This window comes from Sardina pilchardus, chromosome 23 (assembly GCF_963854185.1).
Source record: "Sardina pilchardus chromosome 23, fSarPil1.1, whole genome shotgun sequence".
NCBI lineage: Eukaryota > Metazoa > Chordata > Actinopteri > Clupeiformes > Clupeidae > Sardina > Sardina pilchardus.
This window is the reverse complement of record NC_085016.1, coordinates 1,468,828-1,494,840: the sequence shown is the minus strand read 5'-3', so window position 1 is coordinate 1,494,840 and position 26,013 is coordinate 1,468,828. Positions and strand designations below refer to the sequence as shown.

The 26,013-nt window shown below is 45.1% G+C and overlaps 3 protein-coding genes across 5 annotated transcripts; 1 reads left to right on the top strand and 2 right to left on the bottom strand.

Moving 5' to 3' along the window:
- The first annotated feature begins 717 nt into the window (after positions 1 to 717).
- dzip1 (DAZ interacting zinc finger protein 1) lies at positions 718 to 16,829 on the top strand. 3 transcript variants are annotated; one of them, XM_062528091.1, is made up of 20 exons: positions 718 to 837; positions 2,298 to 2,370; positions 2,718 to 3,341; positions 5,763 to 5,847; positions 5,956 to 6,092; positions 6,635 to 6,793; positions 7,485 to 7,676; positions 8,994 to 9,056; positions 9,527 to 9,712; positions 11,167 to 11,215; positions 11,607 to 11,645; positions 11,790 to 11,849; positions 12,693 to 12,844; positions 13,561 to 13,762; positions 14,130 to 14,271; positions 14,494 to 14,753; positions 15,273 to 15,439; positions 16,084 to 16,243; positions 16,595 to 16,691; positions 16,726 to 16,829. In XM_062528091.1, the coding sequence occupies exons 2-19, from the start codon at positions 2,368 to 2,370 to the stop codon at positions 16,675 to 16,677; spliced, it is 2,763 nt and encodes a 920-aa protein (XP_062384075.1). In that variant the 5' UTR covers positions 718 to 837; positions 2,298 to 2,367; the 3' UTR covers positions 16,678 to 16,691; positions 16,726 to 16,829. The 3 variants fall into 3 exon arrangements, with proteins under 3 accessions (XP_062384075.1, XP_062384077.1, XP_062384076.1); XM_062528092.1 differs by lacking the exon at positions 718 to 837 and adding an exon at positions 1,519 to 1,624; XM_062528093.1 differs by lacking the exon at positions 11,790 to 11,849.
- On the bottom strand, positions 16,729 to 19,129 carry cldn10d (claudin 10d). Its single transcript, XM_062528094.1, has 5 exons — positions 18,808 to 19,129; positions 18,403 to 18,564; positions 17,861 to 17,942; positions 17,642 to 17,749; positions 16,729 to 17,472 (listed from the first exon to the last, which is right to left on the bottom strand). The coding sequence occupies exons 1-5, from the start codon at positions 19,037 to 19,039 to the stop codon at positions 17,220 to 17,222; spliced, it is 837 nt and encodes a 278-aa protein (XP_062384078.1). The 5' UTR covers positions 19,040 to 19,129; the 3' UTR covers positions 16,729 to 17,219.
- A 1,865-nt stretch (positions 19,130 to 20,994) lies between these two features.
- Positions 20,995 to 23,803, bottom strand: cldn10e (claudin 10e). The gene is made up of 5 exons (XM_062527899.1): positions 23,405 to 23,803; positions 22,816 to 22,977; positions 22,601 to 22,682; positions 22,375 to 22,485; positions 20,995 to 21,699 (listed from the first exon to the last, which is right to left on the bottom strand). The coding sequence occupies exons 1-5, from the start codon at positions 23,634 to 23,636 to the stop codon at positions 21,303 to 21,305; spliced, it is 984 nt and encodes a 327-aa protein (XP_062383883.1). The 5' UTR covers positions 23,637 to 23,803; the 3' UTR covers positions 20,995 to 21,302.
- Positions 23,804 to 26,013: the final 2,210 nt, after the last annotated feature.

The following is a 26,013-nucleotide window of genomic DNA, read 5'->3' as shown; positions in this document are numbered from 1 at the left end:
TGTTTTTTGTCTCACTGGTCAACATGTACAGACAACGTAGCCTCTAAACCATTACGAAGTAATATACTTTTGTCAGCGAGCAAGAGACACGAACGATGATAGTACTGTATTATTATTATAGTTATAGTGGGCGGTTTCAAAATAAAAGTCAGGACAGGAAAGATGGCTTGCAGAAAATTAATTGAATGTGTGTTTTTAAAAGATAGCCCAGAAAAAACGTGAACATAATCAAGACACTACAGTGCAGGGGTGTCACATCTAGTGGTCAAATAAGAATATTCATCAGAGCTGGTAGAGGCCATGTTTGAGATGTTCTTCTCAACATAACCAGGCTATGCAGACTATAGCCACTTGTGGGCAGCAAAGGCTAATGAAATCCGGAGCCGTATAAAATCATAAGTATGATCACTTGGCCTAATCACACAACTTAATTTTAGGCTATTACATATTTGAAAGAACCAGTGTAAAATATGGGAAAATTAGGTCAACAAACGAGCAGTGCCCAAGTGAGGCATTCATGCATGTTTGGGCATTTTTGCTTTGACCTGAGTTTGTCTGCATCTACCTGTGGGTCAAAAAAACGGGAGTAATAGAACACGTGTGAAGGTTGCACCTTTGGAAGATTAGCACCATTCGCACGCATAGAAACGTAAATGATTTTAAATCCTCTGCACCCCAGAATGTCCTCCCCTCCCCCACGCTTGCAGGCCGTGCAACTTTTCGGCCACTTGGGTGATGCGCAGGCTTTGGAATGTTTTACATCAGTACATATTTACCATAAACTTACTTTTTACACTTCACGACTGGGAATAGTTGTCGGAAATATCACCAGTTCAGGTGAGTTATCTCAATTTACAGCATTTCACTTTGTTTTAATGCTGCACATTTAGCAATCCAGCTATTAACGTTAACGTTACAGAACTGAGATTAGTTAGCCGACCATCTGGCAAGTTAGCTACATTTTCCTTCACGATTCCACCCTATATTAGCTAAGTACGGGTCTTTTAAAATACATCTGTACAAGTTTAGATACGTTCAGGGATGATGGCTAGTTGCGTATGAACTAACGTTAAACTTTTCCTCAGGCCCTAACAATTCTCGTTTTGATCCACGAGGGAAACAAATGTGTAACGTCAAAATACTTGAAAACATGATTACCACAGAAAACCTGAGTGGATACTATTCCACCCGTAATTGCAAAGAATTACATTATTATAACTTGAAAATAATAACCCAGACAAATTGATTTTTGACTATCACTAGTTCGCATGATAACTTTCCTGGAATTTCACAGTTAACGTTACTGTTGTAAGTGCAAACGGCATTCAAAATAGGCAGTAAAAAGTAAACAAAAACTCAGATATTTCAGAATTCCTAAGCATGTGGTGGCTCTAAAATTATAACAAAATATTAAATCAGAAGAATTTCGGAACTTTGATTTCTCGTGCTTTGGAATCTTTATCCGTTTTTGGGGAACTTCGGAATGTTGGGGCATGCCTTTTGTCTGTGACTCTTGCCCCGACTTGATGGCGTTACGATAATGTTATAGCGAAGATGCAGGAACTTCACTAAACCATCTTGTGGAATTGAAGTCATGGTTTTGAAAGTGCAGGACCAATCACACGTAATGTTATGTTATGAATTGTTTATGATTTACGTTGATAACTTATATTGATAACAAAAGCCACTAACTTGTAAGCGAGCCATTTATTCCTAACAGTATGCTCCAGTAGCGTTGTGTTCGTGGTTAGATATCTAGATGCTAGCAGACCCAACGACACACGTTATGTTTTGCCCCAAAGTAAAAACTCCAGAAAGTAGACAGTGCCAATAGCTTTTAAACGTGGCAACCTTCTTGCTAACACCTCATGCTCTCCACTTCAACCGTGGCAAGTATGTCAGCTTGGATAGCTAATTTACTAATATTGGATGACTTGGCTAACACGTGTAGACATATCAAGGTAGTTAATACACTAATAATGTGTGAAATAAGTCAATTAGTTGCTGTCATGCACCCACGATTTGAAAAATGTAGTCTATTAGTTGATATGAAGTGAAACGCTATCGATAATATCAATCCGGTTATGACTTCAAAATGACACCAGAATTAAAGTTAGAGGTTAGGTGAAAGAGCAATCTTTTTTTTTTAGGTCTTACATTAATGTTGCCTCTCTTAAACATTTATTTCCAGCCATGCTTTGCTAGTTAGGTAGATAATGTTTAATTGCTTGTAGGATTGTTTGCATTGCTGGTGCCTGTGCTCACACGCTTATGTTTGTTTCCATGGTGACCAACAGGACGCACAGCCTCGGAGTCGCCGTCAGGCGCTAGCTCGCGCGATTGTCATAGCAGAGAAGAGAGGCTGAGATGGTAAGACCACCACACCGAGGCTGAACAACATGCTTTTGCCATTGTGTTGAAAAAGATACCGGATTGCTGTCATCAATGTTGTCTTCTGCGTCCTTTCAGCGATTGCGTTGTATTTCTTAAGACAAGGGTATGTTATTGTGGAGGCGTCGAATTTCGGCTCTTTGCTTAGGCTAATGTAAATACTATCGTTCCCATATTGAAACATCGCGTTTCATTCATAGACTGTATTAAGGTTTCATCGTTGTCCTCGAAGACGTTTTGAGTAATATATACAGTATATCCCAACGTTTTCCTGTGGTCTTTTGTCTGTAATCCTAATAGCCTCTCTTATTCTTTTCTCTTTACAGCCTTTCTTCAACAACATCTACTACCCTTATCAGGTGGACGGCCAGGGTGCCCAGACATCTGTGGGGATCCCCTCGCTGCTCAGCTCTCCTCAGAGCCACCAGTCCGGGCACAGCCAGCACACAGGCTCAGTGGGCACCATGTCCACCCAAGCCTCCGCCTCGTCCGCCTCGTCCGCTGCCGTGCCGCTCCCGCCCTTCAGGTTCCGCACGCGGCGCGAGAGCGTGGACTGGCGTCGGCTGGGCGCGCTGGACGTTGAGCGCGTGGCGAGCGAGCTGGACTTCCAGACGCTGCAGGAGCACATCGCGGGCGTGACCTTCTGCAGCGTGGAGGCCGAGCGGTGCCAGCGGTGCCAGGCGCCCGTGGACGGGGCGCTGCTGAAGCTCTTCCGGCTGTCGCAGCTGACGGTGGAGTACCTGCTGCACTCGCAGGACTACCTGAGCGCCGCCCTGCAGGCGGCCGAGGAGAGGGCGCAGGCCGAGCGCGGCGAGAAGGAGCAGGCGCACCTCGCGCTCCGCAACAGCGCCGACGAGCTGAAGGCACTCAAAGAGGAGCTCAAGCAGAGGAAGAAGATCATCGCCTCGCAGCAAGCCATGATCAGCACCGGCCTCACGGGCTACTTCAAGGTGTGTGTGTGTGTGTGTGTGTGTGTGTGTCTGGTGTGTGTGTGTGTGTGTGTGTGTGTGTGTGTGTATGTGTATGTGTGTGTGTGTGTGTGTGTGTGTGTGTGTGTGTGTCTGGTGTGTCGGACTTCTCTCTCGCAGGTTACTTAGGAACGTTATTTAACTAGGCCACTGGAACCCTGTTGGCACATCCCCACCATTCAGGTCACTAAATAGTGTTCTATTGCCCAGCAGCGAAGCATAACCTGTTCCAGAGGTTCTCAGCCTTTATGGGTCTAAGGCGCACAAAAGGTCAAACCCAAACACCAAGGCACGCTGACTTAAGGGTTACTGATTATAAATGATATTGCACATATTACTATAGGCTCTAACAACGGTGTTCATTTTTATGGCCGTATTTTTCCTCTACAGAGTGCTGAGCTGAGAGCACAGCGATAGGCATATGCTCATATGATGTTGACTGAGCTTTTCAATTAAGAAGCCTGTGTCTAAAAATAGCCCTGTAGCCTATTTCATGAGCCTGTATTAAAAAACACAGTGCACTCCTCAAAATAGGCCTTTGCACGCTGATTTAGACCCACTGGCTTTATCCACTGCTGATGTTTTTGTCTGTCTCTGTTCGGGAGATGCAGCCCATGCCATAGTGTCCGTGAACACACACACACACACACACACACACATACAGCTAATTATGAATAGCGTCATTCAGACCCAGCATTGGGAACGGGGGGGGAGCAGATGGTGTCGGCGGGTGACAACAGCGGCACAATCCCTTTGTACTTAAGGGTGCTAAACACACGCCCCTCCCCCCTCACCGCTGGGTCTCTTAAATCACTCAAGATGCCGCGTCTTCCTCCTCTGTTGGAGACCTCTCTGGCTAGCGCTTTCCTGCGTTGACCTTTTTGCTCATGAGCAGCCGCTGCTGTCGGAACTATTGGTGTTTGACACACACACACGCACCAGAGCTAACTCTGCTCAAACGCCAACTGTTATTATCTACAGGGGTCTACTTGTGTGTGTGCAATTTCAGCCATTCAGTTGAGCAAATGGTTAAACAGTGGCAGTAATATGTGTTTGTCTTTTGAGACCCAAGATGTGATTTATTTGAGACCAATTTGTTTTGACAAATTGCAAATTGTTGTGTTGTTTTAAGACTTTTAGGCCTTTAAGGAGGTAATTTCCCATATGTGCTCTCTGTCTTCAGTCTCTAATGTAATTTCACAGATGATTTGGGCCATTAAGCAATCTACTGCATTTATCCACACAAAGAACGCTCTCTAATGCCATTATCAGCCAGTGGTGCTCACACACCCAACAAACTCACTCGCTCAATCACAGATAGTATGTCAGACATTTAGTTTGGGCAGCAGCTGTTCACAGTTCAGTGTTGAGTGTGATGTGTGATAGGTGATTTTTCGTGGCTTTTTCTGATAGAAGAATTCATTTGTTTTTATTGGGTTCATTGGTTTTTATCAGATTTAGAAGGTTATCATGGTGATACAGCAGATTATGATGATGTAGCCTAGCAGTAAGCCAAGCCGTGCTGTGCAACAGAGAGGATAGACTGGCCTGTAATGCATCTGGTGTTTTTTTAAAAGAATGATGCAAAACAGCTCAATCAGTTCACATCTGCATCCTTCATATGACATGTTAAACCGTGTTAAAGCCGTATGTTTACAACAACAACAACAACAACAACAACAGCAGCAGCTGCCTTGTATCTAGGTACTCAAAGGGGGGTTTCCACTGTTGGACATGGCACTTGATATTTCGGGAACGGGAACATTTGTGCGTGTTTCCTAGTGGTAACAGAACTTCACTAACCATCGCCACTGTCCTTAGGATTAGAAGTTAAACCGACTTTAAGATCCCATGACACATCGCAAAAAGTGGGAGGTTTCCCAGTGTCCTGGATAAATTCCCAACATAAGTTCAGTTAAGTTCCCCAGGTGGGTGCTACACATGGGTGGTGGTTAGTGAGGTTCCCCAGGTGGGTTCTACACATTGGTGGTGGTTAGTGAGGTTCCCCAGGTGGGTTCTACACATGGGTGGTGGTTAGTGAGGTTCCCCAGGTGGGTGCTACACATGGGTGGTGGTTAGTGAGGTTCCCCAGGTGGGTTCTACACATGGGTGGTGGTTAGTGAGGTTCCCCAGGTGGGTTCTACACATGGGTGGTGGTTAGTGAGGTTCCCCAGGTGGGTTCTACACATGGGTGGTGGTTAGTGAGGTTCCCCAGGTGGGTTCTACACATGGGTGGTGGTTAGTGAGGTTCCCCCTTCACTGTGAAGCTCTTTTGGTGCCTTGAAAGGCACTGTGTAAATATGATGTGTTAGTGATGTGTTAGTGATGTGTTTGTGTTGTGTTTTTGTGTTTTGTTCATCAGTCTATCAGTCTATAACAGGATGTGATGTGTTTCTCTTTCAGTGCCACCACTGTGACAAAGCGTTCATGAACGCCACGTTCCTGCAGGGTCATATGCAGCGCAGACACCTGGAGGATTATGATATCAGTGAGTCCCTTTACTGTAAAGCTCGTCCGTACTCCACTGTTAAGAGCCGTATCTGCTCTCGGGAGTAAGAACAGATGTGTGACATCATATGAACCTGTCTCCGCTCAGAGCTCCTGACGGACGGGCAGAAGAAGGTGCAGTGTGTGCGTCTGCAGGAGGAGATGGAGCGGCTGAAGGAGCAGCTCTCGCTGACCCGCTCTCAGCTGGACACGCAGCAGCAGGCCGGCGTGGCCAAGGCTACTCAGGTGACCACTCGCTCGTCAACACACACACACACTTACATACACACTTCTTTCATTCTCTATCTCTCATGCTCACAGACATTCTTGCTAATTTGCTTCTAAAGACTAATTAGCATCAGAGTTCTGCAAATTCATAGTTTTGTCACCCAATTGAGGTGTTATGACTATTGCTGTCGCGATGATGAGTGTGTCTGTGTCCGGTGATAAGTGTGTCTGTGTGCTGCAGGAGAGAGATCTGCCCTGATGATAAGTGTGTCTGTGTCCTGATGATAAGTGTGTCTGTGTCCTGATGATAAGTGTGTCTGTGTCCCGGTGATAAGTGTGTCTGTGTCCCGGTGATAAGTGTGTCTGTCTCCTGCAGGAGAGATCTGTCCTGATGATAAGTGTGTCTGTGTCCTGGTGATAAGTGTGTCTGTGTCCCGGTGATAAGTGTGTCTGTGTCCTGATGATAAGTGTGTCTGTGTCCTGCAGGAGAGAGATCTGTCCTGATGATAAGTGTGTCTGTGTCCTGAACTCCTGATGATAAGTGTGTCTGTGTCCTGCAGGAGAGAGATCTGAATGAGCGGCAGGAGGAGCTGATCCGGGACCTGGAGGAGTGGAAGGCGGACGAGAGGAGGACCATGGAGCGACGGATAGAGGAGATCAGGCAGCACTGTCAGAGAGACGTTGATACGCTCTATCACAAGAACACGCTGCTGGAGCAGGTGAACGGCTTTTTATACAACTTTTTATTTATGATACTTTCTCAATAACAGTAAAGTCAACATAATTAGCTACAAAGGGAGAAAAAAGCAGGAAATAAAGAAACATGAGGTCATAACAGATGATTGTCTTTGAAGTTGAGGTTTGAAGTGCACCTGTTGTCATTAGCCCTTGTCAAACTTGTCACAGGCCTCCATTAAGGTTGTGTTATTATAGTAGTTTTATTTTCATCATAACGTGATGTTAATTACATTACATTTACCAGACATTTATTTCATCTGAAGTGACTTGACGTATGTCAACTATATTACAAGGGATTACATTGTCATTACATTGTCCCTGGAGCAACTTGGGGTTAAGTGCCTTGCTCAAGGGCACAACGGTGGAAGCCGGGAATTGAGCCAACAACTCTCCGGCGACTGCACACTATCCCAGCTCTGAGAGCTAATGATTGTGATGAAGTTCTTATTTGGGTGGAACATTTGACAGGAACAGTTTGAAGCCTCTTGTAGCATTTTTCTGCAATAAGCCCCGAAAGGCCGCCGTTTGCACTGATCATAGGACAGCTAAGGGGTGTTGTTAGGCACGAGGCGCAAGTGGAGCGCCTAAAATCCCCCTCAGCTGCTCTAAGATCAGTGCAAACGGCGGCCTCTCGGGGCTTATTGCTTACTGTTATGGCACACTATTCCTTAGCAATTAGCAAAGGTCCAGGAGACCAACCGCGAGCTGGTGTCCAGGGCTCAAGAGGGGACGCAGGGGACCACGCAACGCGAGACGAAGAGGAGGACCACGCGCCCAGACGCTCACGAGGACACACACGCGCCGGGCGAGCGCGGCAAACACCAGCAGGAGATCGTCACTCTGGAGCAGAAGCTGCAGGCGCAGGTCAGCATTCCCACAAGACATGCAGCCACATCAGCATTCCCATAAGACATGCAGCCACATCAGCATTCCCATAAGACATGCAGCCCACATCAGCATTCCCACATCAGCATTCCCATAAGACATGCAGCCACATCAGCATTCCCATAAGACATGCAGCCACATCAGCATTCCCACATCAGCATTCCCATAAGACATGCAGACACATCAGCATTCCCATAAGACATGCAGACACATCAGCATAGCCACATCAGCATTCCCATAAGACATGCAGCCACATCAGCATTCCCACATCAGCGTTCCCATAAGACATGCAGCCACATCAGCATTCCCACATCAGCGTTCCCATAAGACATGCAGCCACATCAGCATTCCCACATCAGCGTTCCCATAAGACATGCAGCCACATCAGCATTCCTATAAGACATGCAGCCACATCAGCATTCCCATAAGACATGCAGCCACATCAGCATTCCCACATCAGCATTCCCATAAGACATGCAGCCACATCAGCATTCCCATAAGACATGCAGCCACATCAGCATTCCCACATCAGCATTCCCATAAGACATGCAGCCACATCAGCATGACCATAAGACATGCAGCCACATCAGCATTCCCATAAGGCATGCAGCCACATCAGCATTCCCATAAGACATGCAGCCACATCAGCATTCCCACATCAGCATTCCCATAAGACATGCAGCCACATCAGCATTCCCATAAGACATGCAGCCACATCAGCATTCCCACATCAGCATTCCCATAAGACATGCAGCCACATCAGCATGACCATAAGACATGCAGCCACATCAGCATTCCCATAAGGCATGCAGCCACATCAGCATTCCTATAAGACATGCAGCCACATCAGCATTCCCATAAGACATGCAGCCACATCAGCATTCCCACATCAGCATTCCCATAAGACATGCAGCCACATCAGCATTCCCACATCAGCATTCCCATAAGACATGCAGCCACATAGCATTCCCATAAGACATGCAGCCACATCAGCATTCCCATAAGACATGCAGCCACATCAGCATTCCCATAAGACCTGCAGCCACATAGAGCTGCTTATGTCATACATCTGTTATTATTATGGACTACCGTAATATCCCCACTATTAGCCGCGTCTTACACGTTGATTTTGCTAAATTCCTTCAGCTATGAGGTTGATACACCTGAGCAGTTAATATGGTATTAATATGGGGTTGTTGCTTTTAACTCGCATGAAATACTGTCCTGCGGCTTAATGCGGTAATACACAAGAAATTACTGTAGTGTGCTTATTGCTATCTATGTATCATTATACAGGAAGAGAAGTGGACTGACAGATTGCTGAAAATCCAAAAGGAACATGAGACCGCGAAGAATCAGGTATGAAGGATTCTATAGCATCTGTGTACATAGCCTGTAGACTAGAGTTTTAAATCTCTGGGTTCAGAAGCATTTTCCTTGTTTAATGCAGGCCTTACAATTCTCACCCACTGGGTTTAAATTCAGGCATGGGCCAGGGTTTGTACGTTTTGAAAATAGATAATTGCATCTAACAGCTTTAATTAGCTTAATTGTTAAAATGCTTAAATGTTAATAGCTTAAATGTTATTTGATTGCTGTAATTCACTTTGGATAAACGTGTCTGCCAAATGAATAAATGTAAAGGTCAACAGCTTTGAGTGTCTCTGATAACTTAGTTTACCAGCGCTTTTGCACACCTCTTTTGTGGGGACATGTGCGTTGGAGTAGGTTAACCAGTTATAATTAAAAGAGAGAATTCCGCACACTGTCCATTACGCGTGAAAACATTTATTGAAAACATTATCCTTGTTTACCGTATGTCTCCTCAGCTGAACGGGGACATGCGCCGCCTGCAGAAGAGTCTGGCTGAGCAGAGTCGTAGACCCGCGGAGCGACTGGACAATCAGCCGTTGCGGCAGGGAAAGGAGCTTCGCCATCAGGCCCCGCAGGTCACGGAGCGAGTGGCCAATCAGCCGTTGCGGCAGGGAAAGGAGCTTCGCCATCAGGCCCCGCAGGTCAGTCGAGCGCTGTGCACAGGACGTAGATAACTTGTTCAGGATATCCTGCATTAGCCTCGCCAGCTGGACCTTCCGCAGTCGTATCGCTCCTCAGATATGACGGAGGATGTTGATGAGCCTTAATGACTGTGGTCTTCAGAGTCCATTCTCCTCCAACACAGTTACACAGCTAATGCTGTTTTTCCTAAACGCAGGCTGCTTTTCCTGCTAGAGGTTTACCCAGGTTCACCCTGGACATTGAGCATGGGAAACAGCTGCATTAAGCACACTCCTCGGGGACATTAGAAAATTGTTTGTTCTCTTGTCCAGCATTGTGATCTCTTGGGCTTGCCGTAGACCTATCTGTTCCTTGTTACATCCAAATCATATGAATGGCCCATGTTGGACAGCAGTCAAATATAAAAGGAATATATATTGTTTTCCAAATAAAGCCATCTGTCACATGGTGTTCTATTGTACAGATGCTAGTAAAGGGTGTTTGTGATCCTTAGCAAACGCCTGTTCAGACACAAAGGAGCAACTCTGTCATAAGCTAGCTAGATGTAGAAAGCTAAATATACTGTGTGTAGCTGCTGTAATAATAACTTAATTAATTGCTGACTTTGGCCTTGTTTGTTTGATTTGTATAAGTCCATCTCTTTGAAGAGACATCACATTGTACAAACATGCCAGTCGCTGGTGGCCCATCCTTACCCCCAGTCGCTGGTGGCCCATCCTTACCCCCAGTTGCTGGTGGCCCATCCTTACCCCCAGTCGCTGGTGGCCCATCCTTACCCCCAGTTGCTGGTGGCCCATCCTTACCCCCAGTCTTGTTTACTCTACTGCTGCGATGAGTCCTTTCTAAGCTCTTTAACTTGGGCCCCAGCTGGACTAATCCCAGCCATCACTACCAGCTTGGGCACCAGCCTGCCCTCCGAAGGGGCACTCATGCCAAGAACAACGACAAGCAACGACACGTCTCTCCGTGTTAATGAATGTGATGGAGAACAACGACAAGCAACGATACGTCTCTCTGTTAATGAATGTGATGGAGAACAACGATAAGCAACGATACGTCTCTCCGTGTTAATGAATGCGATGGCTAAAATGAGATGGGTTCTGATTGGCTGTTAGCTTCTTATCGTTGTCAAAATCGTTCTGAAAATGATCCCGAATGATATTGTTCTTCATGTGGTTATCTTTATAGTTTATGTGTGAACGTCGTTATTCATATTAACGAAATCGATATTTGTTTATAGTAATCATTATAGTTATCGTGTGAATGGCCCTTTAAGGACAGTGAAGAGGTAGACTTCTCAGTGGGCATAGCACCTATTTGTTAGAATAGACACTATGAGGACAGAATAGTGAGAAGTTAAAATAAGGTAAATTAAATATTGTCAACACTTGGAATAGTTAAGATCAAAATAATGGATTAAAAGAAATGTACGTTTTCTTTGATGGCCCCACAGGTGAAGAAGGTTTCTGCAAACCCTCCTACGATTGTTGTGAAACATGAAGGTATGTACATGTACACCTACAGTCTAGAATTTCAGTGTCTGTCAGCATTGGGATATTGTGACACCTTATCCTAAATTGTCTAGTCTACGCCAGAGCCATATAAAGAGAGAGTTGCGACAACTCCATTGACGCTAATGTTCCATATTTTCTCAACAATAGTTCCCGGAAGTTAGGATCGAACACTCGTTAACAGACAGTAAAAGACGGTTATTTTATGATTCTAACGAACAGTCAAAATCGCTTCCAAGAACTATTTGAACTACTTAAAGTTACACGAACCACGTCACAAACCGAATTTTCTGTACCCGGGTTGTCGCAACTCTCTCTTTATATGGCTCTGGTCTACACTGTCCTATGTCATAAAGCTCACCGTGTTCTTCTCTCTCATTAGTCACTGACCCAGCACCCAAAGTCCAGCCAGCCATGCATGGTAAGTGGCCACCTTTGCCATATTAGGCACAGTGTCACCTGTAGACCCCCCATTAGAACAGCAAAACCTGGTAGTATTCCACTGTAGAACCCTCACCTAAAATTCCGTGCTGTTGTCCCACCTCCCTGTGCTCCTGTCAATCAGAGCACCCCCTGGTGCTCCCAAAGCTGGACCCCATAGTGGAGCTCTCAGACGAGGACCGAGGTAACCGGCCTGCTCCCCGTGGCATGCTGTCTTCCGAATGCATGGTCTCATTCCGTGGCCTGTGCAAACCTCATATTTTATTTCACGATGGGCTTCATCTGTAATGGTGCGGAATGCTTTGATGTCCATGTGTGCATGTTGCTTGGTGCTGCGATATCACCTCTACTCCTGCCACGTAAGACAGCCAGGGTTCCCACGGGTCATGAGATTTCTGGAATATCATGGAATTTTCGGAAGTCTATTCCAAACATGGAAAGTTGCTGTAATTTTATCATCTTTAAGGCAAAGTCATAGAATATTAGGGAATTTTGTTGTAGCAGTTAAAAATGTACTTCCAAAACACAGCATTTGTGTATATCTGCTGATTAGCTTCACCAAAGGTCCTTCATTACTCAGTGCTCATTAACCCTCTCTGGCTGTACTGCTTGTTTGAGTAGCCCAACTCTGTCTACTCAATGCCTATTTATTCATCTCACTCTAAAAAAGTATGAATGCTACGCTGGCGCTCTGAAATCATTGGTCAGTATATTGTTCTATTAATTACAGTATATAATGAGTCATGGAATTTCAGGGGGGGGGGTTGTCAGGGAAAGGTCATGGAATTGTCCATTTGATGTAGAGGGGGAAGAGTGGGTAGAGTGGGAACCCTGGACAGGTCATGTATGACCTCTGTCTGTGTTCACCTCGTGTCCTTCCCATCAGTGCTCATAAGAGACCATCTGAATATCGACCATGTGCCTCTGCGCTGTGATGTTTGTTCTGCTATAAAAGGCAGTGCTCGCCATTACTCACAATTGGCCAGAGTGAAGATCACAAGTCGTAAACGTGTGTTTGATTTTGCAGATTCTTCAAGCATATCAGAGAAGAAAACCATTTCACTTGAGGTTCAGGAGAGGGTGAAAGAGTTCCTGAAGAACCCAGCGGCCAAGCGAGAGATGAGAGAGATCGTGGAACAGACCCTTGGGGATGAGCTTCACTCTCTGGGCATTACATCAGTAAGTACTGATTCGCTAACGCTAACGCATTTCATCAGTAAGTACTGATTCACTAACGCTAACGCATTACATCAGTAAGTACTGATTCGCTAACGCTAACCCATTACATCAGTAAGTACTGATTCGCTAACGCTAACGCATTTCATCAGTAAGTACTGATTCGCTAACGCTAACGCATTACATCAGTAAGTACTGATTCGCTAACGCTAAAGCATTTTATCAGTAAGTACTGATTCGCTAACGCTAACCCATTACATCAGTAAGTACTGATTCGCTAACGCTAACACATTTCATCAGTAAGTACTGATTCACTAACGCTAACACATTTCATCAGTAAGTACTGATTCACTAACGCTAACTAACCCATTACATCAGTAAGTACTGATTCGCTAACGCTAACGCATTTCATCAGTAAGTACTGATTCGCTAACGCTAACGCATTACATCAGTAAGTACTGATTCGCTAACGCTAAAGCATTTCATCAGTAAGTACTGATTCGCTAACGCTAACCCATTACATCAGTAAGTACTGATTCGCTAACGCTAACCCATTACATCAGTAAGTACTGATTCACTAACGCTAACACATTTCATCAGTAAGTTCTGATTTCCTGTACCCTATAAAATAGCTAATGTAGCCATGCATGTTTTATTACATAGTTATGGCACTAGTTAGCATCTGTAAAAAAATAAATAAATGAATAAACGTTATTCAGGAAACACGAGGCCTCTCTCAAGGAGAATATAACCGCCTCACGATGGAGGTTCGTCAGAAGCGGAGCTGTCTGGTCGTGGACGGTCCTCGGCACCAGCGCGTCCGAGCGGAGCTGTCACTCCGACTGGACCAGAGGGTGCAGGACAGACTAGCGGGCTGCAGCTCCGCCCCAGAGAAGCAGCGCAGGACAAGAGACGCTCCAGGTACACGTCTTATTTAGCGCATTATGTTTAGAATGTGTTTATGTTTACAGCGCTGCTGTTCTGCACTTGACAACCCCACACATAACACAAGTGTAAAAAAAGAACATAGTATTGTATGAAGAACTGACATTCGAAATAAATCCAAACATTCATAGTTGCTACTGTTTTTTGTTTATCTACCATTTTCATAATCCGTGATTCATGAAACCGTGTCTGCCAAAATGGCTGTGTTTTGTCACACGTGTATGTATATTCAGTGTGTTTTTGTCACACGTGTGTGTATATTTCTGCATGTTTTGTCACCTGTGTATGAACTGTATATTCTGTGTGTTTTGTCACATGTGTGTGTATATTTCTGTGTTTTCAGTGGCTCTGCCAAGGACCATGTCCAGTAGCCTGTGGTCTCAAGGAAGTCGGACGATTTCAGATGCTCCAGCCAAACAGTTGCAGACCCCAAAAGCATCCAGCATATCCAGGACAAAAGCCCAACCCAGCACCTCCACACCTAAGTAAGTGTCTTCTCTACAGATGACCATATACTCCACTAACTAAAGACTCATTGGTTGTGGATGGATCTTTGTATGTGATCATATTATCTAGGATAAATAGCATCATTCAAAATACTTAAAAAATCCGTAATAATAGGTAATAATTGTCAGGTAATAATGTTCTTGCGTTCTTATGTCGTTCTCTAGGTAATAATATTCTTGCGTTCCTATGTCATTCACTAGGGCACATCAGGTCAGTTCAGATGATGAGTCTGAGGAAGGGCTGGTGCCTCCGAGCTCAAAGAGAAGCTCCTGCGTGGGAAGCCAGCCCGTGGCCGTCCCCAGGGCACTCGCTCCGCAGGTGCTGGTGTGCAGAGAGCGCTCGAGCGCTGCGGTGGAGCGCGACGGAGGCTGGACCGAGGGCAGCGATCTGGAGGAGATCAGCACGCAGCAGCAGAACTCCAGTCCCATGAGCCGCAGGACGCCTGGACACAAGGCTCTTGGTACGGATGTACTCTTCACAGACACGCTCTCTCTCTCCCTCTCTCTCTCTCTCTTACAGGGGAGCTACACCAGATGCGTAACTGAAGCGTTCCGTTCGCGACGCGTATGTTGCAGCCGGTCGCAGCAGTTAATTATCACTGTAGTCAATGGAAGTAGCTACACCAGACGCGACAGTGGCACGTACATTCGAAAAAAATAGACCCATCTTCTAAAATGGATTTTACGCGTCGCGAACGGAACGCTTCAGTTACGCATCTGGTGTAGCTCCCCTGTTAGACTATCTCTCTCTTCTCTTCTCTCTCTCTGACTCCGTCAGGGATGCATTACACCCCTATTTACAATGCTACCTCTACTAAAGATATACACTTTGGTTAAAAAGTGTCATCCAATTGTAATGTAATGTAATATACAATAAGAAATACAGTATTAACTGAATTACCTATAGTGTGGTTAAAAAGTCCATCATCTTAACTTTATACAATATTGTTAAACGGAAATTCAATTTGATGTCCCTCCAGGCCATCATGTGAAAGACTTAACAAGGAACCTGGAGAACCAGCTGGCGGACCAGGGGCCGGCTAAACTGGCAGGAAGCATCAACACCATCAACACAGCAAATTACTTTGGGACCCACAATAGCATGAAATCTATTCCCAAGAGCAAGGAGGTGGTGCAAGAACTCAAGGTACGCGTTCTTCTGTCACTGATGTGTCTGCTGTTTGTTATTGTGTAGCAGTCCAGTAAGGTGTAGAGAGAGATGCCATGTGTTATGGAAGCTAGCCTTAGTGAAGCCTACATCAGCAAAGAGAACAAGTACTCACTATCCTGGGGAACCGACGATGTGTTTAGGTTTGATCAGATTGACTCTTCACCTGACCTGAGATCCCACAGTGTAAACTGTGATCAAATTTGAGTTTTTGAGAGTCGGACCCGCATTATGCTGTTGCTCAGTCATTCCCATAACTTCACGTTATGCTGTTCAGTCATTCCCATAACCCCACATTATGCTGTTACTCAGTCATTCCCATAACTTCACGTTATGCTGTTGCTCAATCATTCCCATAACTTCACATTATGCTGTTCAATCATTCCCATAACTTCACGTTATGCTGTCCAGTCATTCCCATAACTTCACGTTATGCTGTTCAGTCATTCCCATAACTTCACGTTATGCTGTTCAGTCATTTCCATAACTTCCATAACCACACACCCTCACGCTCTTCTCAGTCTCGTTACAAACCATTCATCGTCAGATTTATGCAGTTGGCACATTAGCATGTGAGAGAACAGCGATAAATCAGCATGTCACGTTTGTGTTATGTATTTCAGAACGGGAAGGGTGATGATGATGATGATGACGACGACTGGGACATCTCATCTCTGGACGACGTTTCTAAGCCCAACTCCAGCCTCACCCTGGTGCAGAAGACTCTGGACTCCTCCAGCACGAGCGTGTGGGGTCCCTCCCCTGGCCTCAGCCCAAAACCTGGTACGTGGTTTGGACACAGGGGGGGAAAAGCTGCTGTGTTTAGTAGTGGTTTTAAGTTTAAGAGAATAATGGTCGATTTATAGTGCAGGTGACGTGTGTCGTATTGTTACTGACAGACGTCGCGTAACCCTACAGTATGTAAAGCAAAAAAATAGACTTTAAAAAAGAACTTTGGGTTGATATCCAATCAGACTATGCAACAATATTTGCGCTGTTTCATGACGACTTCATGTCATAGTTTATGGAGTCACACCAGTCACCTGGAGCTATGAATTGGCCTTAACCCTGACACTAAAGGTCAACAATAATGTGATGGCAAACGGCTAAAGCGCTTTCTGGTTTCTTTTTCAGGCCTGACGGAGGCCGGCACAGGAAGCACTCTGAAGAGCAGTCTGGTGTCCGTCAGCGACTGGAGCAGTTCGGAAGATGAATAGGTCATAGGTCAAAGGTCAATAGGAAGATGAATAGGTCATAGGTCAAAGATCAATAGGAAGATGAATTGGTTTTATTTCTTACAGACCATAAATTACACTCAGTCCCAGTCATCCCACCCCACAGACACACACACAAACAATAAATACTTCATATTTGCATTTGCCATCTATAGATTTGTGTCAATCCTGATGTTTAGATGATATTTTTCTGTAGATTTTGTAAATATGGTGTATCATGTAGAAATATGATTATTTTTTTATGAGAGAAGCTTTTTTTAGCACTTTATACTAACAGACAGAACATTTCTTTTTAAATACATACAAAATGATTTGGCAATGAAATCCACGCAGGTAATGTTCAGAACTAGAGGTGAAAAGGCCTCTTACTGACATGGCCTCCTCAGCCAATAGGAGTGCTGCTACCGTCCGAGTCTTTACAGACTCACGTTGTTGTTGTGGACCAGCAGCACTCAGACAAACGAGTCCGAGTTGTTGTTGTCGTTGTTGTTGTTGTTGTTGTTGTTGTTGTGGAGCAGCAGCACTCAGACGAATGAGTCGCGGCTGCGCGGCGACTTGGTTCTAGAGCTGCGGGTCTCCTGGCTCGCCAGGCTGACCTGCCCGGAGAACAGCGGCGGAACCGGAGTGGGCTTCGGCGTCCGCCTGGGAGAATCCGAGAAGGTCAGCGCAGGCCTGGACGATCCCGGCAGCATGTACGTCCGTGTGCGCGCTGTGACGTAGGACCTGGGCCGCCCCGCAGCGTAGGACCTGGGTTGACTTCTGGGTTGTTTCTGTCCACTAATGAAAAGAGGTTTTGAGGAAAGAATTGTATGAGATCTATTGTATTATCAACATGACAGTATACTGAAATCATATTACAGATTGGTTATAGCCATTGTGTGTGTGTATGTGTGTGTGTGTGTGTAAATAATAAAGTTGAAGTTAAATTCTATTGTATTAGTGTTACTTTTTATAGAAGACCTCTCGTCCTGAGAAGTAACACATGACTGAAGCAGCAGCGATGACCAGACAGGATCCGCCCCACCCAATAAACACAGCTGCTCCTATTTCAAATCTGAAGGAGATAGGACATTTAAAAGATGCTTTAGTAGACATTTCTGTTCATGGAGCAGTGTAACTCTTGATAGTCTTCGTAGTTAACTTTGTCCATAGTGCATTTACTCACTTCTGGGCTCTGAAGTTTGGATCTACAAACTCGGAGCGCACTTTGTTCCCCCACCAGGAGTAGACTATCATTCCAGAAAACCCTGCAAGATGGGAGGAATCAACTCTTGAGAGAAAAAAACATAAGATTGTAGTAATAATACATTTAATTTTCGTAGTGCTCATCAAGACACTTAAAAACCTCTCATGATTTCACATAGATACATAAGTTACAAACAAACACACAAGGCCCACAGACAAAGTTACATAAACTGAAACTACAAGAGCATGGACGGACGAGAAGGGCAGTGAGAAGACAATGTCATGGAATCAAATATTACTTAGCCCTGTGGTGTGAATAAATCAAAAGTATGCCTTTATAGATATGTAATGATTATAAAGTAATGGGCTAGCACCCATGTGTACTATTGCGTTACATGTTCCAAATGTAAAGCACTTTAAATGTAAAGCTGCACTCGTATGAAAGGTGCTATACAAATAAAGCTTATTATTATCAATATTATTATCAATATTATTATTATTTTGCCTTTGGCTATGGCTTACCACAGGCAAGGTAGGTGACGCTTGCAGCAAAAGTGACCCTGGCGTTGGCCATCTCTGACCCTCCTATCTTGGTGCACTTCATTCCAATCAGGGCGAGCACGGCCGCCCAGAAGCCCAGGATCACGGACACGATGGCCAGCGCTCGGCACACGTGCAGAAACACTGCCGAGGTGGGATAGGAAGAGTACAAGTCTGTAGGAGCCATTTATGAAATGAGACCAAGTCTCCTGCCAAGTCACTTCTGAAATGAGACCAAATGCCTCCTGCCAAGTCATTTCACATGTGCCTTCACATAAAACTGAATATTGGTTGGGATTGTTCCACACTTTTTATTTTGATCTTCATCTAGTCATTTTTTTTACACTAATTCAACAGGTAGGCCTAACAGATGAAGAGTTGTCTCACCTGAGAGAGCCAGCAAGGAAGGGTAGTACTTGCAGTCCGACACCCCGGTGGTGTCCGAGATGCAGTCCATCCACAGGTTTGAGTAGTAGTTGGAGGTGGTCAGCACCACACTGCCCACCTCAGACCAGGTCCAGTACTCAATAGCCAACGTGGAGCAGATGAGAATCCAGCCGCAGAGGCACGAGACGAAACAGCCGATCTCCATGTACATCACCAGCGTCCTGTACTGCATGGTGTCGAGGATGCGGTGGGACTCGCTACAGAACGGAGGCTGTTAACATGGAGCAGTTTGTCTGAACTGTGGACAGTGGAGGACTGCACATCGCCTCTGGAACAACTCAATGATGTAACCTAACCACCAGGGCTCGGTCAGCCTCTTGCTGTTCATCGCATCGTCAGCTTTTTGGAGTTCCCAAGATCATATCTGACTCTCACCACAACAGTGTAAGGTTTCAGATGAGATCACCATCTGTAGAAGAACAGGTATCAACACGTGGACAGGTTTTATTATGACAGGATGTGACAAGGACATTTGAAGGTCATGCAGTTTATCAGAATTGTTTGGAGTTTTGTTATTGGAGATGTTATGTTGTAGTTCTGATTAATATTATAGAGTAATCTAACTACAGTAATCAATGACTTTCCTTTTTTTTACCTGACCTGATATTGTGTGCTAGCATTGATTGTCCGCATGATTAGGGTGGACGCTGAATGTTACCTCTGAATATTTTCTCATTGGCTGTGTGGATTTCTTTCCCATTCCATGCCAAACACATAGTTAACAGAATATTCACCAGCACCTTGTAACAAGCCCTCAGCATCCCACCCGACTCTCACCCTTCCACACACTCATTATACTCCTTCCAGCTCCCCACTCTCTCAGAACAGGACTCATTCAGAAAGCCAAACGTTCCACCTGTCAACTTGACCCCCTCGGCACACAACTTGTTAAAGCCAGCCTCCCCTCCCTTGCCCCCCTCATGTCTGCCATCATCCACTCCTCTCTCACCACTGGAACTGTTCCTACATCCTTCAAAACGGCTGCCATAACCCCAATTACGAAAAAAAAAAACCTGGTGCAGACCCCTCTGCCTTCAACAACTTCCGACCTATATCGAATGCCTTGAATTTCCCCTTGGGAATCAGTAAAGTATCTATCTATATATCTATCTATCTATCTATCTATCTATCTATCTATCTATCTATCTACCTTTCATCTCCAAAATCCTTGAAAAAACAGTCGCCTCCCAACTCCATTCTCACTTATCCAATAAGAACCAGTATGAACAGTTCCAGTCCGGTTTCCGCCCACTCCACAGCACTGCAACAGCACTTATTAAATTACAAATGATCTCCTCATGGCAGCTGATTCTGGTGTCCTCACCATGCTCATCCTCCTCGACCCGAGTGCAGCCTTTGATACCACTTGTCACACCACCCTCCTCAACAGGCTGTCTTTCATTGGCATCACACATAATCCGTTTAAATGGTTCATATCCTACCTCTCGGGCCGCACTCAGTTCATTCAGTTAAAAGTCCCTTAAATCCATCCCCTCCTCTGTCACTTCAGGTGTGCCTCAGGGCTCTGTCCTGGGGCCCCTACTCTTCATCATACCTCCTTCCCCTCGGCAAAATCTTCTGCAAATTTAATATGAATTTCCACTTTTATGCGGATGGCACCCAGATCTACCTCTCCAGCAAGCCTTCGTCCACTCTCCCACCCACCTCCCTTACTGATTGCATCTCTGAAATAAAAACTTGGTTCACCCAAAACGTCCTTAAACTAAACAGTAACAAAACCGAGGTCCTCCTCATTGGTACTAAATCCACTCTATCCAAAACTGACAGCTTTTCTCTTTCTATTGATAACTCCTCTGTTTCACCCTCCCCTCAGGTTATAAGAGCCTGGGTGTCATCCTTGACAGCACCTTTAAATAAAATGTATTACTATTATTATGACCATCAGTGCAGGACATCCTGCAAGCTATTCTCTTATTCAACTTCTTTTATCTTTATTTCAGACAAAAATGAACTGAAATTTGAGCCTAAAAACAGGTGGATTTTGTCAAGATGAGATTCACTTGGACTGTTGACTGTGGTTGTCCTCATTTAAGTACCAAAATCTAAAGAATTACAACAATGCAAGAGTTCAGAATAGGAAAAAAAATGGAACCAAACCAAAGCACATACTTTTCATAAATAATTTATTTAGGAAACCGTTTTCAATACAGAAAGTGTAGTTATCCCCATGATCCCCCATGGCTGTGAGCAAATGCTATCAGTAAAATCTTAATCATACATGTATCCTGCTTGAGTATCATATCTACAAATATAATTCTTTCTCAAAACTGTATTTAGCTGATGTCAGACTAATAAAAGATTGATGTTGTTGATGTTTAAGATGTGTTTAAATTAAGTTCCTCAGTGTTGTTTTCACTCACACAAGCCACAGTCCTGGTGCTCAAATGTACATGTGCTGCTTCTGCTTCTGAATGCTATATGTATGAGTTTTTAATAAATAAAGCTCGCTCACTTGCGGAGCCTTCTGACCAAGCTCTACTGCTGAAGGCATCTGATCTCGTGCTCCGTGAGCTTCTCCCCGACTTGGAGGACCGTGAAGAGCGAGATGACCCCTCTGATCTACGGGACTTCCCTGATCTCTCCGACGTCTTCGACTTCACAGATTGGCCAGACTTTGAGGAGCGCCCGGACTTCGACGAGCGCCCCGTCTTTTCTGTGATGCCGGAAACGGTGGAAAGATTGGTCCTTGACGACAGCTCAGACACAGAGGATGCTTTGGAGGAGAGCTCGGAGACCGTAGAGAACACTGTAGAGGCGACTGGGCCATTCTCTTCCACAGGCTGAGGGGGAGCGACCAAGACAGGAGTGCGGCTGAAAACAAATACATGACAGACAGCAGTGTCAATCAATCAATCAATCAATCAATCAATCAATCAATCAATCAATCAATCAACTTTATTCAAGACACAAAGGTCCATAGAGTCAACAAAGTACAAATATATATATAACAGTACAAAATATTTAATAATAATGCAGATGAGGCATTATTTATAAAACATACAGGCTTCGGGTCCAATGTTTCCAAAAGCAAGATGTGTACCTTGTGTCACTCTTAGAAACATCAGCTATGGACACAATAACCATATTCTTAGACCCCGTCAGTCTCCACATGAATCTACATAAAATGTCTTCAAACGGAGTTAAACGTGGGCACATTGTTAGACACAAACATTTCACTGTGTAAATGCACATGTAAACTGTACAGCCCATATTAGTGGTGAGAGTTACGATACTGAAGGAACCCTTCACAAAGCTATTGTAAAAGCTACAGTACGGACCCTTCATTTCCCAACTGTATAAAAGTATAAATCACCGTCACACTTGTATAATAAACAGTGCGGTTAATACACAGGAAATTACTGCACAAATGGATTATATACTGTCCCAACATGTCTTAAACTCTGGTCTTGTAATGTCCTAACTCTGACATGTGACTCAATAGAACACCTCAGCACCTGGACAGGTGAATGAGTCATGCATGCTCACCTGTACTCCAGAGCCCACATCTTAGAGACTGAGACCAGGTGGAATACGCCACCAGCTATGTGGAAAGCAGAGCCCGCCCACCCAAGGAAGAGTGGCGTGCCAAGGTCATACCTAGAAGCATTGTGGGGGGGAAATACACATATGTTTTCAAGCTCATAGAAACATTCGCCACTGGTAACTGACTGACTGTGCTTATTCAAACAAGTTAGTGATGATTTAATCTTACTTTAGATCATCAAAATTAGGATTGAAGAACTCAGCTGAGACATACACAGCATACACTGCGTAACCAGCGGACGTGGAAATCCCTGCACAGGAAGGAAGGATGAAGTCAGACCACTTGCTCTCATCCTGGTGCTGACACACACACACACACACACACTTGTACAGAACACATTCTAAGATTCCTTGTTCCCCAAATCACATTAGTAGAATACTTGCCAGCAATAACATGGCAGATTCCACCAACAAAGAGAGTTCTGTTCTTCTCCTTGTCTTTGCCGCCGATGTAGGTGCACTCCATCCCCAGCAGACTCAGAACGAAGCCCAGCATCCCAGTCGCCAGCCCTCCCATGAGAAGGGCCCGCACGATCTGCAAGTGGTCTGAAAATGAGAGAGCATTATCACCACAATAGTGAACACATGCTAACTTCATTCTGTATGTGGTCTGAAAATGAGAGAGCATTATCACCACAATAGTGAACACACGTTAACTTCACTTCATTCTGTATCTGGTCTGAAAATGAGAGAGCAGCATTATCACCACAATAGTGAACACACGTTAACTTCACGTCATTCTGTATGTGGTCTGAAATGAGAGAGCAGCAATATCACCACTAGCAGCTATAGTAAAGCACACTCTAACTTCACTTCATTCTTACATTTTATCTTGCTAATCATGAACTGTCTGCCAGACGTTCAAAGACAGATAATGGTGATACTAAGAATTAGGCGACTTCATTACTGAGAGTTACAATCCAGTAGCATTCCAGGCCCCACAGGCGACGGCCTGAAGCGTTCCCCAACCCACCTTCCACAGACCAGAGCACGGGGAAGTCGTAGCAGTTGGTGACGGCGGTGGAGTCGGTGAAGCAGGACCTCCAGAGGCTGGACCAGTACCAGGCCACGGTGATGATGGAGTTCCCGCCCTGGCCCCCGATGGACGTCACCTTCCAGCCCTCCATGGCCATGGAGCACGCGATGTAGATCCAGCCCTTCACCGACAGCAAGAAACCCCAGATCTGCACCACGCGGATCTTCATGCTCTCCGCACACCGTTACAGATGCACACACACACACACACACACACACACACGCGCTCACGCTACAGACGGAATGTTGTATCGCGTTAATAGACCCTTTTCTGCACTTCTCCCTGAGCCCCTGTGCCTCGTCTGCACATCATGTCAATGAGAGAGGTTCCCTTGACGGCCAGTTCCACGGAGAGAGGGAAGGGGCAGGGTTTCACATCTAAACTTGCTCTCCCACACGTGTGTGTGTGTGTGTGTGAGTGTGACACACACGAGAGCCTATGTGTGTGTTTGTGTGTGTTTATGTATGTGTGCGATAAGAAGGAGGAAAACAAAGAGCAGAATGCTTGCTGGTGTGAATCTGAGACTGGACAGTTTCCCAGAGTCACATTTGCCTCCGATGGCCTGAGGACATGCTTACGTCAGCACCTATGCACCCACCCAACATACCACATCAACACTATCACCTCACCTGGGACCAGGTATATACTGCATCAACACTAGATCTCCTCACCTGGGACCAGGTATATACCGCATCAACACTATCACCTCACCTGGGACCAGGTATATACTGCATCAACACTAGATCTCCTCACCTGGGACCAGGTATATACCGCATCAACACTATCACCTCACCTGGGACCAGGTATATGGGAGTACATACTGCATCAACACTATCACCTCACCTGACCAGGTATATGGGAGTACATACTGCATCAACACTAGATCCCCTCACCTGGGACCAGGTATATGGGAGTACATACTGCATCAACACTAGATCCCCTCACCTGGGACCAGGTATATGGGAGTACATACTGCATCAACACTAGATCCCCTCACCTGGGACCAGGTATATGGGAGTACATACTGCATCAACACTAGATCAGCTCACCTGGGACCAGGTATATGGGAGTACATACTGCATCAACACTAGATCCCCTCACCTGGGACCAGGTATATGGGAGTACATACTGCATCAACACTAGATCCCCTCACCTGGGACCAGGTATATGGGAGTACATACCGCATCAACACTATCACCTCACCTGGGACCAGGTATATGGGAGTACATACCGCATCAACACTAGATCAGCTCACCTGGGACCAGGTATATGGGAGTACTAGTCAAGCCAAGTTAATACAACCACTTCCAGCGGGCCTGCCTGTTTATAGTCCTTATGTGCCTGGATGGCAAGAGAAGTAGTAGCCTTGTTGTAAAGGAATTATATATATTATAATATTGGAAAAGAAAATTCAAAACAAGATCTCTCCTTTGCCTATTCTATTTCATATTTGAGCTCAATTTAAATTAAGGTGACCAGATGTCCAAGACCAAAACCAGGGACATAATCCCAAAAATGTGGAAAAAACAGGGACATTTTCTGTTTTTACTATCGATCTGATTGAAATACATACAAGTTTTATCTTCAAAAAACATTGAGACATTGGTCGTTTTTCTGTATTTTCTCGGGGACAGGCAACCAAAAACGGCGACTGTCCCCTGAAACCGGGGACGTCTGTCTGGTCACCCTAATTTAACATCATCATAAAAGTTTGCCCTTTTCGTTTGTAGCCTACTGGAGCACCTGAGGAGGAGCTTTCCCCTCCTCCCCTCCACAGCACACAGAGCCCAGGAGCAGCTTCTCTCCCTCCTCCCCACAGCACACAGAGCCCAGGCCACATGCAGCACAGCGCCTGCCCTGACATTACTCAACCAACGACCTCTCATTCTCCACTGAGGCAAAATATGCGGGTCAAATGCAGAGCCAAGGTCATGCTGGTTTTAGACATATTACACAAAGAGGCCTTATTTTTGCATGCCCCAGGCGTACCTCGCTTATTAATTATGGCATGAAGATGCCGATGCTGTCTTTTATCTTTTTACTCTTAGTTTTCCCTCTAGCATTATTAGAAATAAATCCATGTCAGTGTTATTAATGAAAACAAACGAGGGTCTAACGTGATGAAAGACCCTTATTGACCTGCGCTGATCTTAGGGAGTGCAGAGAGAGGGGAACTGCGTCACAGCTTTCATTAATTACAGCACGGTGGACTCGGCCCATCAACAAAGAAGCATCTCAGTGTGTCGCAGGGCAGCACATCAACTAAGAACATCAGAAGGCCAATAAGGAGGGTAAGTAAGTGCACAGGCTTAAGTAGTAGTGGTAATAACAATAAGCTAAGCCTAAAGGATTTTACAAATTAACTTAAGAAGAAGCTACATTTTTACAACAGGTAGCCTGTTCTCTTTGATAAACAATAGGACTGGTCATTAGGAGATTAACACACAAGGGGACACAGCTAGCTATCTCATTTTAACACATACAATCTTTGCTGATACCTTAATAAATTGGTAGGCCTCCCATAAACCAAATCAAGGCAGCAGGGG